The sequence below is a fragment of the Oncorhynchus keta genome, chromosome 23 (assembly GCF_023373465.1).
Source record: "Oncorhynchus keta strain PuntledgeMale-10-30-2019 chromosome 23, Oket_V2, whole genome shotgun sequence".
NCBI classification, from domain to species: Eukaryota; Metazoa; Chordata; class Actinopteri; order Salmoniformes; family Salmonidae; genus Oncorhynchus; species Oncorhynchus keta.
Window position 1 is genome coordinate 29,296,495 of NC_068443.1, and position 18,143 is coordinate 29,314,637.

General features: G+C 43.4%; 1 protein-coding gene and 1 long non-coding RNA gene across 6 annotated transcripts in view; one reads left to right on the plus strand and one right to left on the minus strand.

Moving 5' to 3' along the window:
- LOC118402122 (ras GTPase-activating protein nGAP-like) overlaps positions 1-18,143 on the plus strand; it is a 97,691-nt gene that overhangs the window by 25,658 nt on the left and 53,890 nt on the right. The window contains exon 1 of one of the 4 annotated variants that reach the window (XM_035800057.1): positions 2,451-3,173. The exons of 2 other annotated variants lie outside the window; for them this stretch is intronic. In XM_035800057.1, coding sequence (XP_035655950.1) covers positions 2,630-3,173 — 544 coding nt within the window. In that variant the 5' untranslated portion in view covers positions 2,451-2,629. Of the gene's footprint in view, positions 1-2,450; positions 3,174-18,143 lie in introns of those variants that run through there. One more of the 4 variants, XM_035800056.2, reaches the window with a different exon arrangement.
- Positions 13,985-15,363, minus strand: LOC127911036 (uncharacterized). Of its 2 annotated transcripts, none has more exons than XR_008077424.1 (3): positions 14,934-15,363; positions 14,704-14,764; positions 13,985-14,610 (listed from the first exon to the last, which is right to left on the minus strand). It is a non-coding gene; the product is annotated as an uncharacterized LOC127911036 (long non-coding RNA). The 2 variants fall into 2 exon arrangements; XR_008077423.1 differs by having other exon boundaries at positions 14,704-14,886.

Sequence of the window (18,143 nt, forward strand, 5' to 3'; positions counted from 1 at the left end):
AATTCATTTACATTTTATTGCATGACAAAAGTATTTGATAACCTACCAATCAGTAAGAATTCCGGCTCTCACAGACCTGTTAGTTTTTCTTTAAGAAGGCCTCCTGTTCTCCACTCATGTACCTGTATTAACTGCACCTGTTTGAATGTGTTACCTGTATAAAAGACACCTGTCCTCACACTCAATCAAACAGACTCCAACCTCTCCACAATGTCCAAGACCAGAGAGCTGTGTAAGGACATCAGGGATAAAATTGTAGACCTGCACAAGGCTGGGATGGGCTATGGGACAATATGCAAGCAGCTTGGTGAGAAGGCAACAACTCTGTTGGAGCAATTATTTAAAAAATGGAAGAAGTTCAAGATGACGGTCAATCACCCTCGGTCTGGGGCTGCAAGCAAGATCTCACCTCGTAGGGCATCAATGATCATGAGGAAGGTGAGGGATCAGCCCAGAACTACATGGCAGGACCTGGTCAATGACCTGAAGAGAGCAGGGACCACAGTCTCAAAGAAAACCATTAGTAACAAACTATGCCTTCATGGATTAAAATCCTGCAGCGCACGCAAGGTCCCCCTGCCCAAGCCAGCGCATGTCCAGGCCTGTCTGAAGTTTGCCAATGACCATCTGGATGATCCAGAGGAGGAATGGGAGAAGGTCATGTGGTCTGATGAGACAAAAATAGAGCTTTATGGTCTAAACTCCACTCGCTGTGTTTGGAGGAAGAAGAAGAATGAGTAAAACCCCAAGAACACCATCCCAACCGTGAAGCATGGATGTGGAAACATTCTTTGAGGATGCTTTTCTGCAAAGGGGACATGACGACTGCGACCGTATTGAGGGGAGGATAGATGGGGCCATGTATCGCAAGATCTTGGCCAACAACCTCCTTCCCTCAGTAAGAGCATTGAAGATGGGTTGTGGCTGGGTCTTCCAGCATGACAACGATCTGAAACACACAGCCAGGGCTACTAAGGAGTGGCTCCATAAGAAGCATCTCACGGGTCCTGGAGTGGCCTAGCCAGTCTCCAGACCTGAACCCAATAGAACATCTTTGAAGGGAGCGGAAAGTCCGTATTGCCCAGCGACAGCCCCGAAACCTGAAGGATCTGGAGAAGGTCTGTATGGAGGAGTGGGCCAAAATCCCTGCTGCAGTGTGTGCAAACCTGGTCAAGAACTACAGGAAACATATGATCTCTGTAATTGCAAACAGGTTTCTGTACCAAATATTAAGTTTTGCTTTTCTGATGTATCAAATACTTATGTCATGCAATAAAATGCTAATTAATTACTTAAAAATCATACAATGTGATTTTCTGGATTTTTGTTTTAGATTCCGTCTCTCACAGTTGAAGTGTACCTATGATAAAAATTACATACATGCTTTGTAAGTAGGAAAACCTGCAAAATTGGCAGTGTTGGCAGTGTATCAAATACTTGTTCTCCCCACTGTATAAGCCACATGGTCTACGTCATGTGGTAGTTGATGATGGAAAATGCCACAGTGGCTGGGTTGAATGGATGTTATGATTGATATTTGAGGAATGACTCCAATAGCCAACATTTTGTGAATGCTAGTAATGGGTATTGAATAGGAAGTATACCCATGAGAACATGTGGAATCAAAAAATGTTCCATGTTCAGGACCACTTCACTGTGGAATTGCCAGTGCTGCACTTTTCGCTCTTAACTCGATGAGTGTATGCGCTAAACTACTTCAGCATCCATTGACACACGGTCCCCATCATGGAAACTGTTATGTTCCCCGGTGTTAGACACCCCCTCCAGTTCCACGGAGTTAATGGCACCCCCACCAGTTCCCCGGAGTTAATGGCACTCCCTTGACAATCATAAATTGTTTGAATTACTTACTAATGCTCCCATCTCCTGTTTTAAATTAGGCGTACTTGAAATGTCAAAAGGCATAATGTTTTTTTCTTTTGCTCTCAAGTGTAACGTTGGTTAATTATGCCCTACAACTAAAAACCCCTCTAGAGGTCTTCTTCACACTTACATTTTAAATGTGTGAAGGACTCCAGTGAATGGCAGGGGTCTAATTTAATTTAGCCGACATAATGTGTTTTGTAGCAAATGGATTGCAGCAGTATTGTGGTGTCTAGACTGTTACGCTGACAGTGGAAGTTACACAATGTACGTAATGCAATATTTTGTTGGAACATCTGATTGAGAAATATTGCCTAGTCTTCGGGGTGTTTGTGACGTCTATGAAAAATGTATATTCATATCATGGCGCAGTAATGACAACAAACAGTCCTTTCCATCTTTTAACAAGATCTCCAAGACCGATCTCAAAAATAAATCTTGACTGTTGATACGGAAAACCACAACCTGAGGCCTACAGTATAATAGCATCTGATTGGAGAGTCTAAGGAAGCGTACGTATACATCTGGCACCCCACTTCCTCTCAGGAAGGCTACAGTCAGCCAGTAAGCAAGATACTGAACTCTCAGACCTGAAACGTACTACTCAAATACGGAACATTACCAATACACAAAGAAATGGTCGCTGTAGTCTGTTAAAATATTATAAAGCTGTCAATCAACCATCAGGTTTAGCAGCCATTCGATGGTGACCTTCATCTGAAAGCTTTTAGGTTTACATTCGATTATGAGTCTACCGAGAAAGTTTCCAGAGCACAGCAGACAATCCGGTCCGAAACCACCTCAGTTTGGCATGGAGGGTTCTAACCACTGGCACCATTACAGAACGCGCTGGCTGAAGCAGCACTCCAAGTCCTCTCCTGAGCAGCCACTGAGCGGCTACGAGTGGAGGACCTCTGCCAGGCTGACACCTAAAATACCAAACGTGCCGAGGTTGGACAGTAATGATCACATCGTAATGGAACCTATCCACTTCAGGGTATTGAGTCTACCTAGGAGGACTACCACCACCACCAGCAGTACCGGACCTGAGGAGCAGCACAGTGGGCAGGGGAGGATGCGGTCTCTGCTCTCCCTGATTCCCTACCAAAGGTCTGTGTCAGAGCCAGGGGCTGGCAGCAGCACAAAGCAGACTGCAGTCAGGAAGGTGCGCTTAGACGAGCAGGAGCAAAATGTCCCCTTTGTCCACGGCCTGTTGTCCTCTGTATCACAGAGGATCAGTAGGATTCTCAGCATCAAGGATGAGCCAGACCCTGAGAACCAAGTGCCTGGTAGGAGAGCTCTCTCTCTACTCTCTCTACTCTCTCACTCAGTCACTCACTCTCTCAATCTCTCAATTCAATTCAAGGGGCTTTATTGGCATGGGAAACGTGTTAACATTGCCAAAGCAAGTGAGGTAGATAATATACAAAAGTGAAATAAACAACAAAATTACACATACAGAAGTTTCAAAAGAATAAAGACATTAAAAATGTCATTATGTATATTTAGTGTTGGAACAATGTACAAATGGTTAAAGTACACGAGAAAATAAATGAGCATAAATATGGGTTGTATTTACAATGGTGTTTGTTCTTCACTTGTTGCCCTTTTCTTGTGGCAACAGGTCACAAATCTTGCTGCTGTGATGGCACACTGGAATTTTACCCAGTAGATATGGGAGTTTATCAAAATTGGGTTTGTTTTCGAATTCTTCGTGTATCTGTGTAATCTGAGGGAAATATGTGTCTCTAATATGGTCATACATTGGGCAGGTTAGGAAGTGCAGCTCAGTTTCCACCTCATTTTGTGGGCAATGTGCACATAGCCTGTCTTCTTTTGAGAGCCATGTCTGCCTATGGCGGCCTTTCTCAATAGCAAGGCTATGCTCACTGAGTCTGTACATAATCAAAGCTTTCCTTAAGTTTGGGTCAGTCACAGTGGTCAGGTATTCTGCCACTGTGTACTCTCTGTTTAGGGCCATATAGCATTCTTATTTACTGTTTTTGTTTTGTTAATTCTTTCCAATGTGTCAAGTAATTATCTTTTTGTTTTCTCATGATTTGCTTGTGTCTAATTGTGCTGCTGTCCTTGGGTTCTGTGGGGTGTGTGTCTCTCTCTCTCTCTGTCCATCCTCTTTAGATTGACATAGGGACAATTATTCTAATAGTGCCCCATTTAGATTACTGTTGCTATTATTTACTGCAATACAGGTGTGTACATTTTAGTCATTTAGAAGATACCATTAACCAGAGTGACTTACAGTAATGAGTGCATACATTTTCATACAGCGCCATGCTCTGCCAACTGAGCTACAAGGGACTACTGTGCATTTTCAGATCTTTCCTCTGTGCTGTGGGGAGGAGTCTGCTGCTAATTGATAGTAAGGGATCTGCCTTTGGCCTGCCTTTCCAATAAAGGAGTAGATATTCACAATTTAATTGACTCAAATCCTGTAATGCTCAACCAAAGCGCAGGGTGTCTGAACATTTTTTGCTGGAGGTTAATGCTAATTGGATTTTCCAACTAAACTATCACATGACATGTAATACTCTGAGGCTCAAAAAAATAACGACTGCATTTTGTCTTCCTATTCCCGACAACCAACATGAAAAGGCAGAAATATCTTGCCTGAAAATTGCTAGATCGTTTCTGATCTGAAGAACCATGGTATTTTATTTCCCATCTGCATATGAGAATTGAGCGGTGCGTGATAGCCCTGTTGATTTGTCATGCTGAAATGAATGGAAACATTCGCGGATATCTTTCACCCCACAGCACATCTGCAGTGTGTATGCTCAGGTCACACATGCATTTAGGCCAACTGTAATTCAAGAGCAGAAATGACAATGCTTATTCAACCGTGGTTTGGCGTTCTTCTATTTCATGTTCCTGAAATGAGTCATAAGGGAACATTGGGGCTGTTGTAGGGTTGGTTAGGACTGATGTGTTACATTGGCTTTTGTAGGGGAAAACACACTTTGGTGATTTAAATTTCACTTCCTTATGTTAAAAAATTGCATTTTTACCAAGACAAATGTGGTTATTCATGTTCTGAATCTTTCAGTAGGGTCTTTCTCTAACATGTCATGAACATTGTATCCAAAAAGTTGGATTTAATAAAGTAATACATCCGATAATAAGCACTGAGCTCTGTTGACATTGGGGTTGCCGGTTTCTCTTTTGAGGATTTTACATTTTGTGGTCGTCGCCGTCTTCAATGTTGTTTCCGCGTGTCGCAAAAGCAAAGTTAGCGTGACACGAGCTGAATTGAAAATAAAAAGCCTGGAATTTCACACAGACGCTTGTTTTTGGAAAAATAAAAGTAGAAAGAATTTCAAATTCATATGTAAAGCGTGCACAAAAATCTGAAAATACTTTTGAACGGATTATGATGGTGATATAAGGTTTGGACCATTGGTTTTCTTAGAGGATTATCTACACAATGAACATTATTTTACCCGTTGGTCTAAAGGTGCGTTTTTGATTGGACACCCTAGCTTTTGTGTAATAAGTCTCACGACACTGTGGTCTAAGATGTGTATATATTCCTACTTTTTCTAAGGGTCTGAAGGTGTAGTCCACTAGGCCCTGTGGACAATTTACGCTGTCACAAAAATGGCTTCCCTGTGTATTTGTAACATGTTTAGTTTATTAAGGATGGGGGGGGGGTGAGGATATGTAGAGGGTGGGGGAGGGTATTGCCTGAGTGGTAATCATCCTTATTATGCAGCAGTGTTCTCAAACATTTCAACATAAGTGTAAGGAAGCCTCCATGGAGCCTGCTGTACTAGCCTGTAACTGTAGGCTCACTATGACATGAAACCACAATGCTCTCCATTTGATGTTTCACTTCTCCTTGATAGTGTAAGCAATGTGGGCTTCCTCATTGTAGATTCGCAGAACCTCCCTCAGGCCTGCCTACATTTCTCACACCAAGCAGTCAGCTGAGGCTTCTCTCATGAAAATGAATTGAAACTAATCCTAATTAGAGGACAATAAAACTGTATGCATCCATGTGCCTGAACTAAAAATGTTCAGTTAGTCTCATGCCTCCCGCCTGTTCTGTGATAAACCTAAATTAGATTGCCTTGCGCATCTTCCAGCCAAATATATTACATTTCAAAGGTTGGTTGCTCTGTGAGTGCTCACAAAAACAGAGCCTGCTGAATGCGGAGGGGAAACTGCATTACCCCACCTTTCGTATGCAAATGCCCCTTTGCAAATAAATGTACCATGCTATAACAAAAAGAATGTGGCAGCAGCACCTAAGAGCTCATTAACCTTTCAAAGCCCGGGCCAACGTTTGCATCCAGTCCTGGGAAAACTAACCGTAGCTTTGCATTTAATTTGGGGCATCTACCGGAATGAGGCCTGGTAGGGGGGTCTTTATGTATTAAAAGAGACATCTGTTGTGATGGACCACTGTTCTGAAAAAGGGAAGAATGTGTGTGTCAGATATGCACAACGTGCTTGATGGTTATGTGAGATAAGCTTGAGTGTCTGTCTGCGCACCTCTTCTCTGAACGATTAATTGCTTATCTAATAGGCTATAGGCTTAACGTGATAAGAAATGACATTGGGTGATTCCCTATGGGCCCTGTTCAAAAGTAGTGCTCTATATAGTGAGTAGTGTGCCATTTGGGATGCACTCTTTATCCCTCACCTTCGACCTCAGAGTCTCCACCCCTTCCCATGCTCCAAGCACACAGAGGCTTGACCCTTTTGAAACAAGGAAAAAAGAAGCCCATGCAAATGTGAGAAATCTCACTAATGGCAGCGTATTTAAATATTTAACAATGTCATTGAGTTCTGGAGTGAGCTCATCACAGGAACAAAGAGCATTTATCCCCATCGTCCTGCACTGAATACAAATTATTTATTGTGTTTTTGGACAGCTAGAAATACTTGTCCCATGGGGTACCTATGGCTATGTAGGTAGGACTAATGTAGATTTTTATATATACATATATATACACACACACACACACACACACAGTTGAAGTTGGAAGTTTACATACACCTTAGCCAAATACATTTAAACTCAGTTCTTCACAATTACTGACATTTAATCAGAGTAAAAAGTCCCTGTTTTAGGTCAGGTAGGATCACCACTTTATTTTAAGAATGTGAAATGTCAGAATAGTAATAGTGATTTATTTCAGCTTTTATTTATTTCCTCACATTCTCAGTGGGTCAGACGTATACATACATTCAATTAGTATTTGGTAGCATTGCCTTTAAATTGTTTAACTTGCGTCAAAGTTTTGGGGTTGCCTTCCACAAGCTTCCCACAATAAATATTGGCCCATTACTCCTGACAGAGCTGGTGTAACGGAGTCAGGTTTGTAGGCCTCCTTGCTCACACACATGCATTCTCAGTTCTGCCCACAGATTTTCTATTGGATTGAGGTCAGGGCTTTGTGATGGCCACTCCAATACCTTGACTTTGTTGTCCACAAGCCATTTTGCCACAACTTTGGAAGTATGCTTGGGGTCAATGTCCATTTGGAAGATCCATTTGCGACCAAGCTTTAACTTCCTGACTGATGTCTTGAGATGTTGCTTCAATATATCCACGTAATTTTCTCATCTCATCTCATGATGCCATCTATTTTGTGAAGTGCACCAGTCTCTCTTGCAGCAAAGCACCTCCACAACATGATGCTGCCACCCCCGTGCTTCACGGTTGTGATGTTGTTCTTCTGCTTGCAAGCCTCCCCCTTTTTCCTCCAAACATAACGATGGTCATTATGGCCAAACAGTTCTATTTGTGTTTCATCAGACCAGTGGACATTTCTCAAAAAAGTACCATCTTTGTCCCCATGTGCAGTTGCAAACCGTAGTCTGTCTTTATTGTGGTGGTTTTGGAGCAGTGGCTTCTTACTTGCTGAGCGGCCTTTTAGGTTATGTCGATATGGACTCGTTTTTACTGTGGATATAGATACTTTTGTACCCGTTTCCTCCAGCATCTTCACAAGGTCCTTTGCTGTTGTTCTGGGGTTGATTTGCACTTTTTGCACCAAAGTACGTTCATCTCTAGGAGACAGAGCGTCTCCTTCCTGAGCGGTATGACGGCTGCGTGGTCCCATGGTGTTTATATTTGCATACTATTGTTTGTACAGATGAACGTGGTACCTTCAGGCATTTGGAAATTGCTCCCAAGGATGAACCAGACTTGTGGAGGTCAACTATTTATTTTCTGAGGTCTTGTCTGATTTTCTTTTGATTTCCCCATGATGTCAAGCAAAGAGGCACTGAGTTTGAAGGTAGGCCTTGAAATACATCCACAGGTACACCTCCAATTGACTCAAATGATTTAGAAGCCTATCAGAAGCTTCTAAAGATAGCAGATGTTCTGAAAGAGCTGCAAAACCTGGACCCGTACAAATCAGCTGGGCTTGACAATCTGGACCCTCTATTTCTGAAACTATCCGCCGCCATTGTCGCAACCCCTATTACCAGCCTGTTCAACCTCTCTTTCATATCGTCTGAGATCCCCAAGGATTGGAAAAATGCTGCAGTCATCCCCCTCTTCAAAGGGGGAGACACCCTGGACCCAAACTGTTACAGACCTATATCCATTCTGCCCTGCCTATCTAAGGTCTTCGAAAGCCAAGTCAACAAACAGGTCACTGACCATCTCGAATCCCACCGTACCTTCTCCGCTATGCAATCTGGTTTCCGAGCCGGTCACGGGTGCACCTCAGCCACACTAAACGACATCATAACCGCCATCGATAAAAGACAGTACTGTGCAGCCGTCTTCATCGACCTTGCCAAGGCTTTCGACTCTGTCAATCACCATATTCTTATCGGCAGACTCAGTAGCCTCGGTTTTTCGGATGACTGCCTTGCCTGGTTCACCAATTACTTTGCAGACAGAGTTCAGTGTGTCAAATCGGAGGGCATGCTGTCCGGTCCTCTGGCAGTCTCTATGGGGCTGCCACAGGGTTCAATTCTCGGGCCGACTCTTTTCTCTGTATATATCAATGATGTTGGTCTTGCTGCGGGCGATTCCCTGATCCACCTCTACGCAGACGACACCATTCTATATACTTTCGGCCCGTCATTGGACACTGTGCTATCTAACCTCCAAACGAGCTTCAATGCTATACAACACTCCTTCCGTGGCCTCCAACTGCTCTTAAACGCTAGTAAAACCAAATGCATGCTTTTCAACCGATCGCTGCCTGCACCCGCATGCCAGACTAGCATCACCACACTGGATGGTTCCGACCTTGAATATGTGGACACCTATAAGTACCTAGGTGTCTGGCTAGACTGCAAACTCTCCTTCCAGACCCATATCAAACATCTCCAATCGAAAATCAAATCAAGAGTCGGCTTTCTATTCCGCAACAAAGCCTCCTTCACTCACGCTGCGAAGCTTACCCTAGTAAAACTGACTATCCTACCGATCCTCGACTTCGGCGATGTCAGCTACAAAATCGCTTCCAACACTCTACTCAGCAAACTGGATGCAGTTTATCACAGTGCCATCTGTTTTGTCACTAAAGCACCTTATACTACCCACCACTGCGACTTGTATGCTCTAGTCGGCTGGCCCTCGCTACATATTCGTCGCCAGACCCACTGGCTCCAGGTCATCTACAAGGCCATGCTAGGTAAAGCTCCGCCTTATCTCAGTTCACTGGTCACGATGGCAACATCCATCCGTAGCACGCGCTCCAGCAGGTGTATCTCACTGATCATGCCTAAAGCCAACACCTCATTCGGCTGCCTTTCGTTCCAGTACTCTGCTGCCTGTGACTGGAACGAATTGCAAAAATCGCTGAAGTTGGAGACTTTTATCTCCCTCACCAACTTCAAACATCAGCTATCTGAGCAGCTAACCGATCGCTGCAGCTGTACATAATCTATTGGTAAATAGCCCACCCATTTTCACCTACCTCATCCCCACAGTTTTTATTTATTTACTTTTCTGCTCTTTTGCACACCAATATCTCTACCTGTACATGATCATCTGATCATTTATCACTCCAGTGTTAATCTGCAATATTGTAATTATTCGCCTACCTCCTCATGCCTTTTGCACACATTGTATATAGACTCCCCTTTGTTTCTACTGTGTTATTGACTTGTTAATTGTTTACTCCATGTGTAACTCTGTGTTGTCTGTTCACACTGCTATGCTTTATCTTGGCCAGGTCGCAGTTGCAAATGAGAACTTGTTCTCAACTAGCCTACCTGGTTAAATAAAGGTGAAATAAAAAAAATAAAAAAAACATAATTTTCTGGAATTTTCCAAGCTGTTTAAAGGCACAATCATGGAATTGTGATACAGTGAATTATAAGTGAAATAATCTCTCTGTAAACAATTTTTGGAAAAATTACTTGTGTCATGCACAAAGGAGATGTCCTAACCAACTTGCCAAAACTATAGTTTGTTAACAAGGAATTTGTGGAGTTGTTGAAAAATGAGTTTTAATGGCTTCAACCTAAGTGTGTGTAAAATTCAGACTTCAACTGTATATATCTTTACATTTTATAAACATGTGAACTTTCCAATTCTTCGCGCAGCGGTCTATGGCACTGCATCTCAGTTGAAGAGGTGTCACTACAGTCCCTGGTTCGATTCCAGGCTGTATCACATCCAGCCGCGATTGGGAGTCCCATAGGGCGGCGCACAATTGGCCCAGCGTCTTACGGGTTTAGCCGGGGTAGGCCATCATTGTAAATAAGAATTTGTTCTTAACTGACTTGCCTAATTAAGTAAAGGTTAAATAAAAAAATGAAAAATATATCCAGGCATGTCTGTGGGCTGAGCTTGTAAAACAATTGCACTCACTCCAGTAGCGCTGTGCATTTAATAGAATGGAATGGGACTTATTTTTAGGACTTTTTATGGTGCATGAACATGCCCATCTCGATTGTGAATGTCAGCATTTAAAGCTAGCTGAATTCCTGTCATGTTCCTTTACTCATGCATGCCTGATTAGAAATGGAGTGCCACTGCTTTGCCGAGATAAGTTGTTTATGCTCAGATGGTTATACATTCATTCACATATACGTCTATCCTCTGTATTGGCCTCCCGAGTGGCACAGCGGTCTAAGGCACTGCATCTCAGTGCTAGAGGCGTCACTTCAGACATCCTGGTTCAAATCCAGGCTGTATCACAACCGGCTGTGATTGGGAGTCCCAAAGGCGGCGCACAATTGGCTCAGTGTCGTCCTGGTTTTGCCGGTGTAGGCCGGCATTGTAAATAAGAATTTGTTCTTAACTGACTTGCCTAGTTAAATAAAAAAGCATGTTTTAGATGTGCAATTATCTAAACATGACACTTGTGCAAATTACTATAAAAAGCACTGGGCTCTAGGTATCTTTTTGTGATGATTGTGAGGCAGGGGTGAGTTTGTGGTTAGAACTGAGGCGTCAACGCGCAGTCTTGAATCACTTGCCTCCTCTAAAAGGAAACTATTTTCAAGAAGCTCACCTAGTAATAATCAGGGAGCAGCTGGTCAGAGAGCGAGAACACCTTACTGTGATTACAGATAGCCCTCTATACTAAGAAAGCATAACAAAAAACCCAGAATCAACCTCCACTCTGTGGTCCCACATGGCTTACAGCTGGAATGCCACACAATTCAATAAAGACAGGGCCACATTCACGAGCCAATCAGTTAATTGCAATTTCTTCCTTTTGAGTCAGGCTCCACCTCTATCGCTCCAGCTACCAATTACTGTTGTTAATATGCAATGTTCTTGAATAGCTTGCTTTTGTCTTCTGGGATACAAAGGCCTGCATTTCAGCTATTGTAGTTAAGCCCCTGTAATATAGGGAGAACAATATAGCTATTATGTCCTATTCCCAATTTTGTGGTGAGTTTTTTTTTTTCCTTTAGTGACAGACTGCGTGCATGTAGCTGTGTACAGTAGGTCAGTTTCAGTACCACACCTCTCTCTGTTTGTGTCTGTTTGTATTCTAAACCCTCCTCTCTTTCCTCCCTCTCCCCACCTGTTGGCCAGGTTTTCTGGATAAAGGAGATGTCAGGCCATTGTCATTGGAGGAGCTGCTTTTATTTACTGGTTGCCACAGCGACCTGGCTATTGCTTACACATAGGTTGGTCTCTGCCTGTGTAGGGCTTGAGGTTAAGATTGTTGGCGCACACAGAGCATCCTCTATTGCCCTATGTAGTAGAGGCTCTGGGTGTGGACCCACCTGGCAGCATACACTATGGGAATTACGTGTGGCGAAATGTATTACGCTTTTACCGGGTTGCAGCCTAAAATGTAGGTTTATGTCCCACGTGATAATTGTGTTATGTTATTCGGCGTGGTGAGTCACCCTTGAGCTAAAGGACGTTGTTTTTTAGATGTCTTTAAACAAGTGGTAAATGCCTCTAAACAGTTTCCCCCCATCAGAAAGAAAACACTGCGTGAGCCCTGTGGTAATTTGGCAGGATATTCCCCACCATATTTAAGATTTCCAAACAGCTGCTTACTTCCCTGTTTTTAATCACGGCCGTAAGCAAATTCAGTAGGCTTATAGTCTACTTCTGGAGAGGTCAAAACCAAACTAACTTTTTTTTCTTCTCGAGAAACCATGTTCGTCTTTAAGCTTTTTTCCTGGGAAAATAGAAGTGAATTCTCTAGTTTGAGCCGCAAAGGAGAAGTTCAAGATCCTATATGCCGACTGCATTACAAATAGGTCTGTGTGTGTGAATGTCTGTGTGTCTGTGTTAGGGTTTCAGTTAGGACAATGAGATGCTGTACATTTGACCTGCCATTTTTTTTGGAGAAATTTGGGAAATCTGCCAGACAAATATGCATTGGGTGCGTGACCTGATTAGGGTGTCCACCCACGGTGCTCAGAATGATAGAAATCCCATTTTAGGTTATATGGTAATTCATATTAATAGAACTTGCAGGTCAAGGACGCAACGATGTGCGAATGGTTCTTCTTACCGAATTCGGATGTGCAGTTTTACTTTTCCTCAGTCAACAAGACAAGTAACGGACAGTAAAATCACTAGCCTATGCCAATTCTATTCTGTTAGTCGGCTTGTCAATAAAGAAATGGACTCTGGGACAGTTGTGGGAAGATGGATTCCAAATTCATACAACCAGTAGGCCTATGCTGCATAAACAACATGTTAAAAAGCAATGCGTCTGATGCAACAGATCAGAACGTTTAGCTTAAAATGTTGAGAAACAATTTCTTCACATTATAGTGCAGCAATGCGCACAAAGCAGTAGGCAGTTGTTCCATAATGTAATTAGCAGGAATTCGTTGTCAAAAGGGCACTGCACGTGTGCGCAGTTTCATGTGACAGAGATACAAAAAAATATCCATTACAAATGTTGAGAGAGGAGATCTAATAGGCTACTTTGAAGCAAGGTAAGACATGTCTCATAATATGTATTAAAATAGTTCACGTTTCAAACAATGAAGTATTTATTTTTCTGAATGCATAGCCTACTGCCTCCAGGTCATTGCAAAGGGTCGTGTGAGGTGAAGCCTGCCTTCCTTTGTTTGAGATGGCTGCTGCAGCTCTCGCGCTGTCTGACAGATTTTCTGCTTAAAGACTCGATCTGTATGCTGTCTGCGTGTGATTGAATAAGATGCATTACAAATATACTTTGGTCTACACACACGGCAATTTAATTCCACTAAATTATGCAAATGAACCTATAGAACGATAAGCATGACCAGGCAAATGGATATCCATCAATGAAAATGCTAAAAAGCATTATTTTCCACAACAGTATTTTTTTCTTCTCCTGGACAATTGGCCGGTGGCAATTTAAGTTTTTCGTCTTTTTTTATTTTTATAGGCCAAAAGCCAGCTATTACCGGAAACCCTGGTCTGTATGTATGTGTGTGTGTTGAGGACAATCTGTCCTGTATTGGCAGTGATGAGCAACCAAAGTATGCCCCTGAAACCCCACCCTGGACAGGTGGTAGAACCTCACCCTGGTTCTCAGACATTCCAGACAGGCCTCTGGAGGGTTGGGTTTCTCCCTGGCCATGTGGACTGGGCCTGGTCAGGGCCTGCAGCTGGACATCTCTGCCTGGTTGAGGACTGACCAGAGTATTCATAGATGCCACAAGTGCCAGTTGCCTTAGTTCCAGTCACACATTCTCTCTCTCCCTCGCTGTCCTCTCTTTCTGTCTTTCACACATGTATTGTAGACACACACCCAGTCAGCGGACCTCTGTTTCTCTCTTTCTGTCTTTCACACATGTATTGTAGACACAGACCCAGTCAGAGGACCTCTGTTTCTCTCGTTCTGTCTTTCACACATGTATTGTAGACACAGACCCAGTCAGAGGACCTCTGTTTCTCTCGTTCTGTCTTTCACACATGTATTGTAGACACAGACCCAGTCAGAGGACCTCTGTTTCTCTCGTTCTGTCTTTCACACATGTATTGTAGACACAGACCCAGTCAGAGGACCTCTGTTTCTCTCGTTCTGTCTTTCACACATGTATTGTAGACACAGACCCAGTCAGAGGACCTCTGTTTCTCTCGTTCTGTCTTTCACACATGTATTGTAGACACAGACCCAGTCAGAGGACCTCTGTTTCTCTCGTTCTGTCTTTCACACATGTATTGTAGACACAGACCCAGTCAGAGGACCTCTGTTTCTCTCGTTCTGTCTTTCACACATGTATTGTAGACACAGACCCAGTCAGAGGACCTCTGTTTCTCTCGTTCTGTCTTTCACACATGTATTGTAGACACAGACCCAGTCAGAGGACCTCTGTTTCTCTCGTTCTGTCTTTCACACCCATGAGGACCTCTGTTTCTCTCGTTCTGTCTTTCATGTGTAGACACAGACCCAGTCAGAGGACCTCTGTTTCTCTCGTTCTGTCTTTCACACATGTATTGTAGACACAGACCCAGTCAGAGGACCTCTGTTTCTCTCGTTCTGTCTTTCACACATGTATTGTAGACACAGACCCAGCCAGAGGACCTCTGTTTCTCTCGTTCTGTCTTTCACACATGTATTGTAGACACAGACCCAGTCAGAGGACCTCTGTCTTTCACACATGTATTGTAGACACAGACCCAGCCAGAGGACCTCTGTTTCTCTCGTTCTGTCTTTCACACATGTATTGTAGACACAGACCCAGTCAGAGGACCTCTGTTTCTCTCGTTCTGTCTTTCACACATGTATTGTAGACACAGACCCAGTCAGAGGACCTCTGTTTCTCTCGTTCTGTCTTTCACACATGTATTGTAGACACAGACCCAGTCAGAGGACCTCTGTTTCTCTCGTTCTGTCTTTCACACATGTATTGTAGACACAGACCCAGTCAGAGGACCTCTGTTTCTCTCGTTCTGTCTTTCACACATGTATTGTAGACACAGACCCAGTCAGAGGACCTCTGTTTCTCTCACTGTTGCCACTATTTGTGTACTTTGCTTTGACCCCCTCCGGGTCACAAACTGGCAACGTTCTTTAACTTCCAGCTGGCAAGACTTCGCTGCTAATTGTTTTCAGACCCGTATGCCTCACAAACAAGCATATGGCAGTATGGGCGCTCAACTCTAGGACACCCACACAGTGACGACCTCATTACTCAACCAAAAGCATTACCTCTCTGTGAGCCGGGGAGCTGGTCTGATGATTTGTCGCCATTTCTTTTCTCCTGACGCTCACTTAGGCCAGGCAGCAATCACACACAGACAAATAGAGACTTCTCTCTTGTCTAGAGAAGTTGACTCTTTTGCTGCTTGTTGACTGTAACAACAGTGTTCCACTAGTGTATACACCCTTATGTTACACTAGAGAAATTGTTTCCATAGCTAGGGCTGACTGTGAGGAATTGTGAAGAGCAGAATCAACAACCTCTGCATAATCAACCCAGTTGCTTTGTGAGAAGGTGTTAAAGTTCAGAGTTAGCCATTGTTATGTAAATGCAGGGTGAAAAGTACCAGTGGCCTGGCTTTGGCCCCAAGTGTGAGCAGGTCCACTGGAGCCATGGCCCAAGTGAGACACTGGTCTTTTGGGTAAGTCCTGGATGGAAATGTGCCATAAAAGTGTCTCTGATCATTAATGCTTTTCATTGAACTTACTGTAACTATCAAAGTGTCAGTGACAGATATAGGACCTTAAGCCCTCTGTCGGTCTGTTTCCAGGGGGGGGATGTTCAGTGAGGGGGAACGTGTTTCCTGTTCTGTCATTGAGTTAACTGCTTTGTTGCACCCACACAACTCAGTACAAGTCCCCATCAGATTTTATAAACCCCCAAATGCGTTTTTTGCGGTCTGATATCCCAGGCACAGATTAGGCCTAGTCCTGGACAAAAGCATGCTGTGGAGATTCTTCATTGAAAGTGCTTTTTAGTCCAGGACTCGGTTTAGGGCCCATCCTGTGTCTGGGAAACCGGCCATTTTGATTGAATTAAAATCCGTCTTTGCTAGCCTACAGTTTTGCTGGTGTTGGTCACATGGACATTGCTTATATAATTAATATTTATTGGATATTCTACCGCTTTATGAGTGCAAATGAAACCAAATCAAATTATGCCTGTTTGAGTCGTCACTGAAGTACTTGCACTGCCTCAGTCCTGAACATGGGATGGGGACATCAGATAGCATATGGTCTTAAACCAACCAGGCCAACAGGCTTCTGCAGGCGAGCATAGATGCGTTATATAGTGAGATGAATTTGCAACAGCAGTCTTCTGACTAAATGGTCACATCTACCTTAAAAATATTTTTTTTATGTAACCTTTATTTAACTTGGCAAGTAAGTTAAGAACAAATTCTTATTTACAGTGACGGCCTACACCGACCAAACCCGTACAACGCTGGGCCAATTGTGCACCGCCCTATGGGACACCCTATCACGGCCGGTTATGATACAGCCTGTTGGCTGATGCAGCCTGTCAATAGACTGATGGTAATTAGGCCTAGTTAGTGACGAGTGTAAGGGTTTCTGTGGATGTGTTAGTTGGATATTCTTAGAGGAGAAACACAGAATACTCCAATTTGTTTTTTACTCCTGCTTAGGTGAGGCTATTTTGTGGAATTTGTGGCCTTCTTGAATTCCCTTGAGAAACGTGGCAATTTCACACAGTAGCTGGCTACATTTGAACAGTAGCAGGTGAGAGAAGATTCTGTTCTCTTGGGTGTTGAGGCAGTGAACCTTTGTGGTACATGATTTAACATGCATACAGGAATATCTGGTAACGGGTACATTTCTTCTCTGTATAAACTACCATGGTACAGTACAGTGCTATCATGGGACGGGGAAAACAACGGTGGATGCAGTTTTATTCTTTTCAGTGTTGAAGATTTAATGACACACAGTTCCAGTGATGACACACTCAAGTTTAGTTCAAGTTATTTTGAGACAAAAGAATGAAGTCCCTGTATTTCGGAAATGATGAGTGATAAATTGTACCGCATGTCTGAAAGAAAAAAATATCTCATTCCCTCTCGTCTGTAATCTGTGTATGGGAAAGTTGGCCAGATTCAAAAGAAGCTGTGCTGTTCACTCCTCTCCAGTCAATTAGTCAACTGGCACAGAGTGTCTAATTTGAGCTCTCAGCTCACATACCCATATGTTGAACATAAACAATGAATACATGCAGCCAGCCATCCTATTCAAAGCAGCCTACGCTATCTCTGGATTACGTTCCCCCCCTGCCCACGTCTTCTATATTCCATGTGTGTGTGTGTGTGTGTGTGTGTGTGTGTGTGTGTGTGTGTGTGTGTGGAGCAGTCTCCAACACAGTCCTGCGGCCAAAAGATGGCACATTACCATCTCTAGTCAGACACTATAAAAACATGTCTGTTTACTCTGTCATTACATCCGTGTTTGGTGAGCCGCCGTTGTAAAAAACTATTTGCTATCAGCCCTCGTCATTGCACTCTGTCCTATTGTTCAGCACTCCTTATTGCTATTGGAGTACATTACAGGGTTGTGGCCAGTTAACATGGAGGGGGGAGGGGCAGCATTGGTCTCCCAAATGGTACCCTATTCCCTACATAATGCACTACACTATATAAGGTACCCTATTCCCTACATAATGCACTACACTATATAAGGAATAGGGTGTCATTTGGGACGCTCCCAATGACCGACTTGCGAGGTAGTACATGAACCTCTGGATATAGGGCCTCCTTTGGACTCAACCTTGTTAGTCAAAGGTGATTGATTACGCCTGAAGGGTCACCTATAGACCTATAGCCCTTCCCACTTATGCTTGGTGACATGGGGGCTGACCTATGCACTCTTATTCCACAACTACCCTGCACCAACCAGACAGCTAGCCTATCA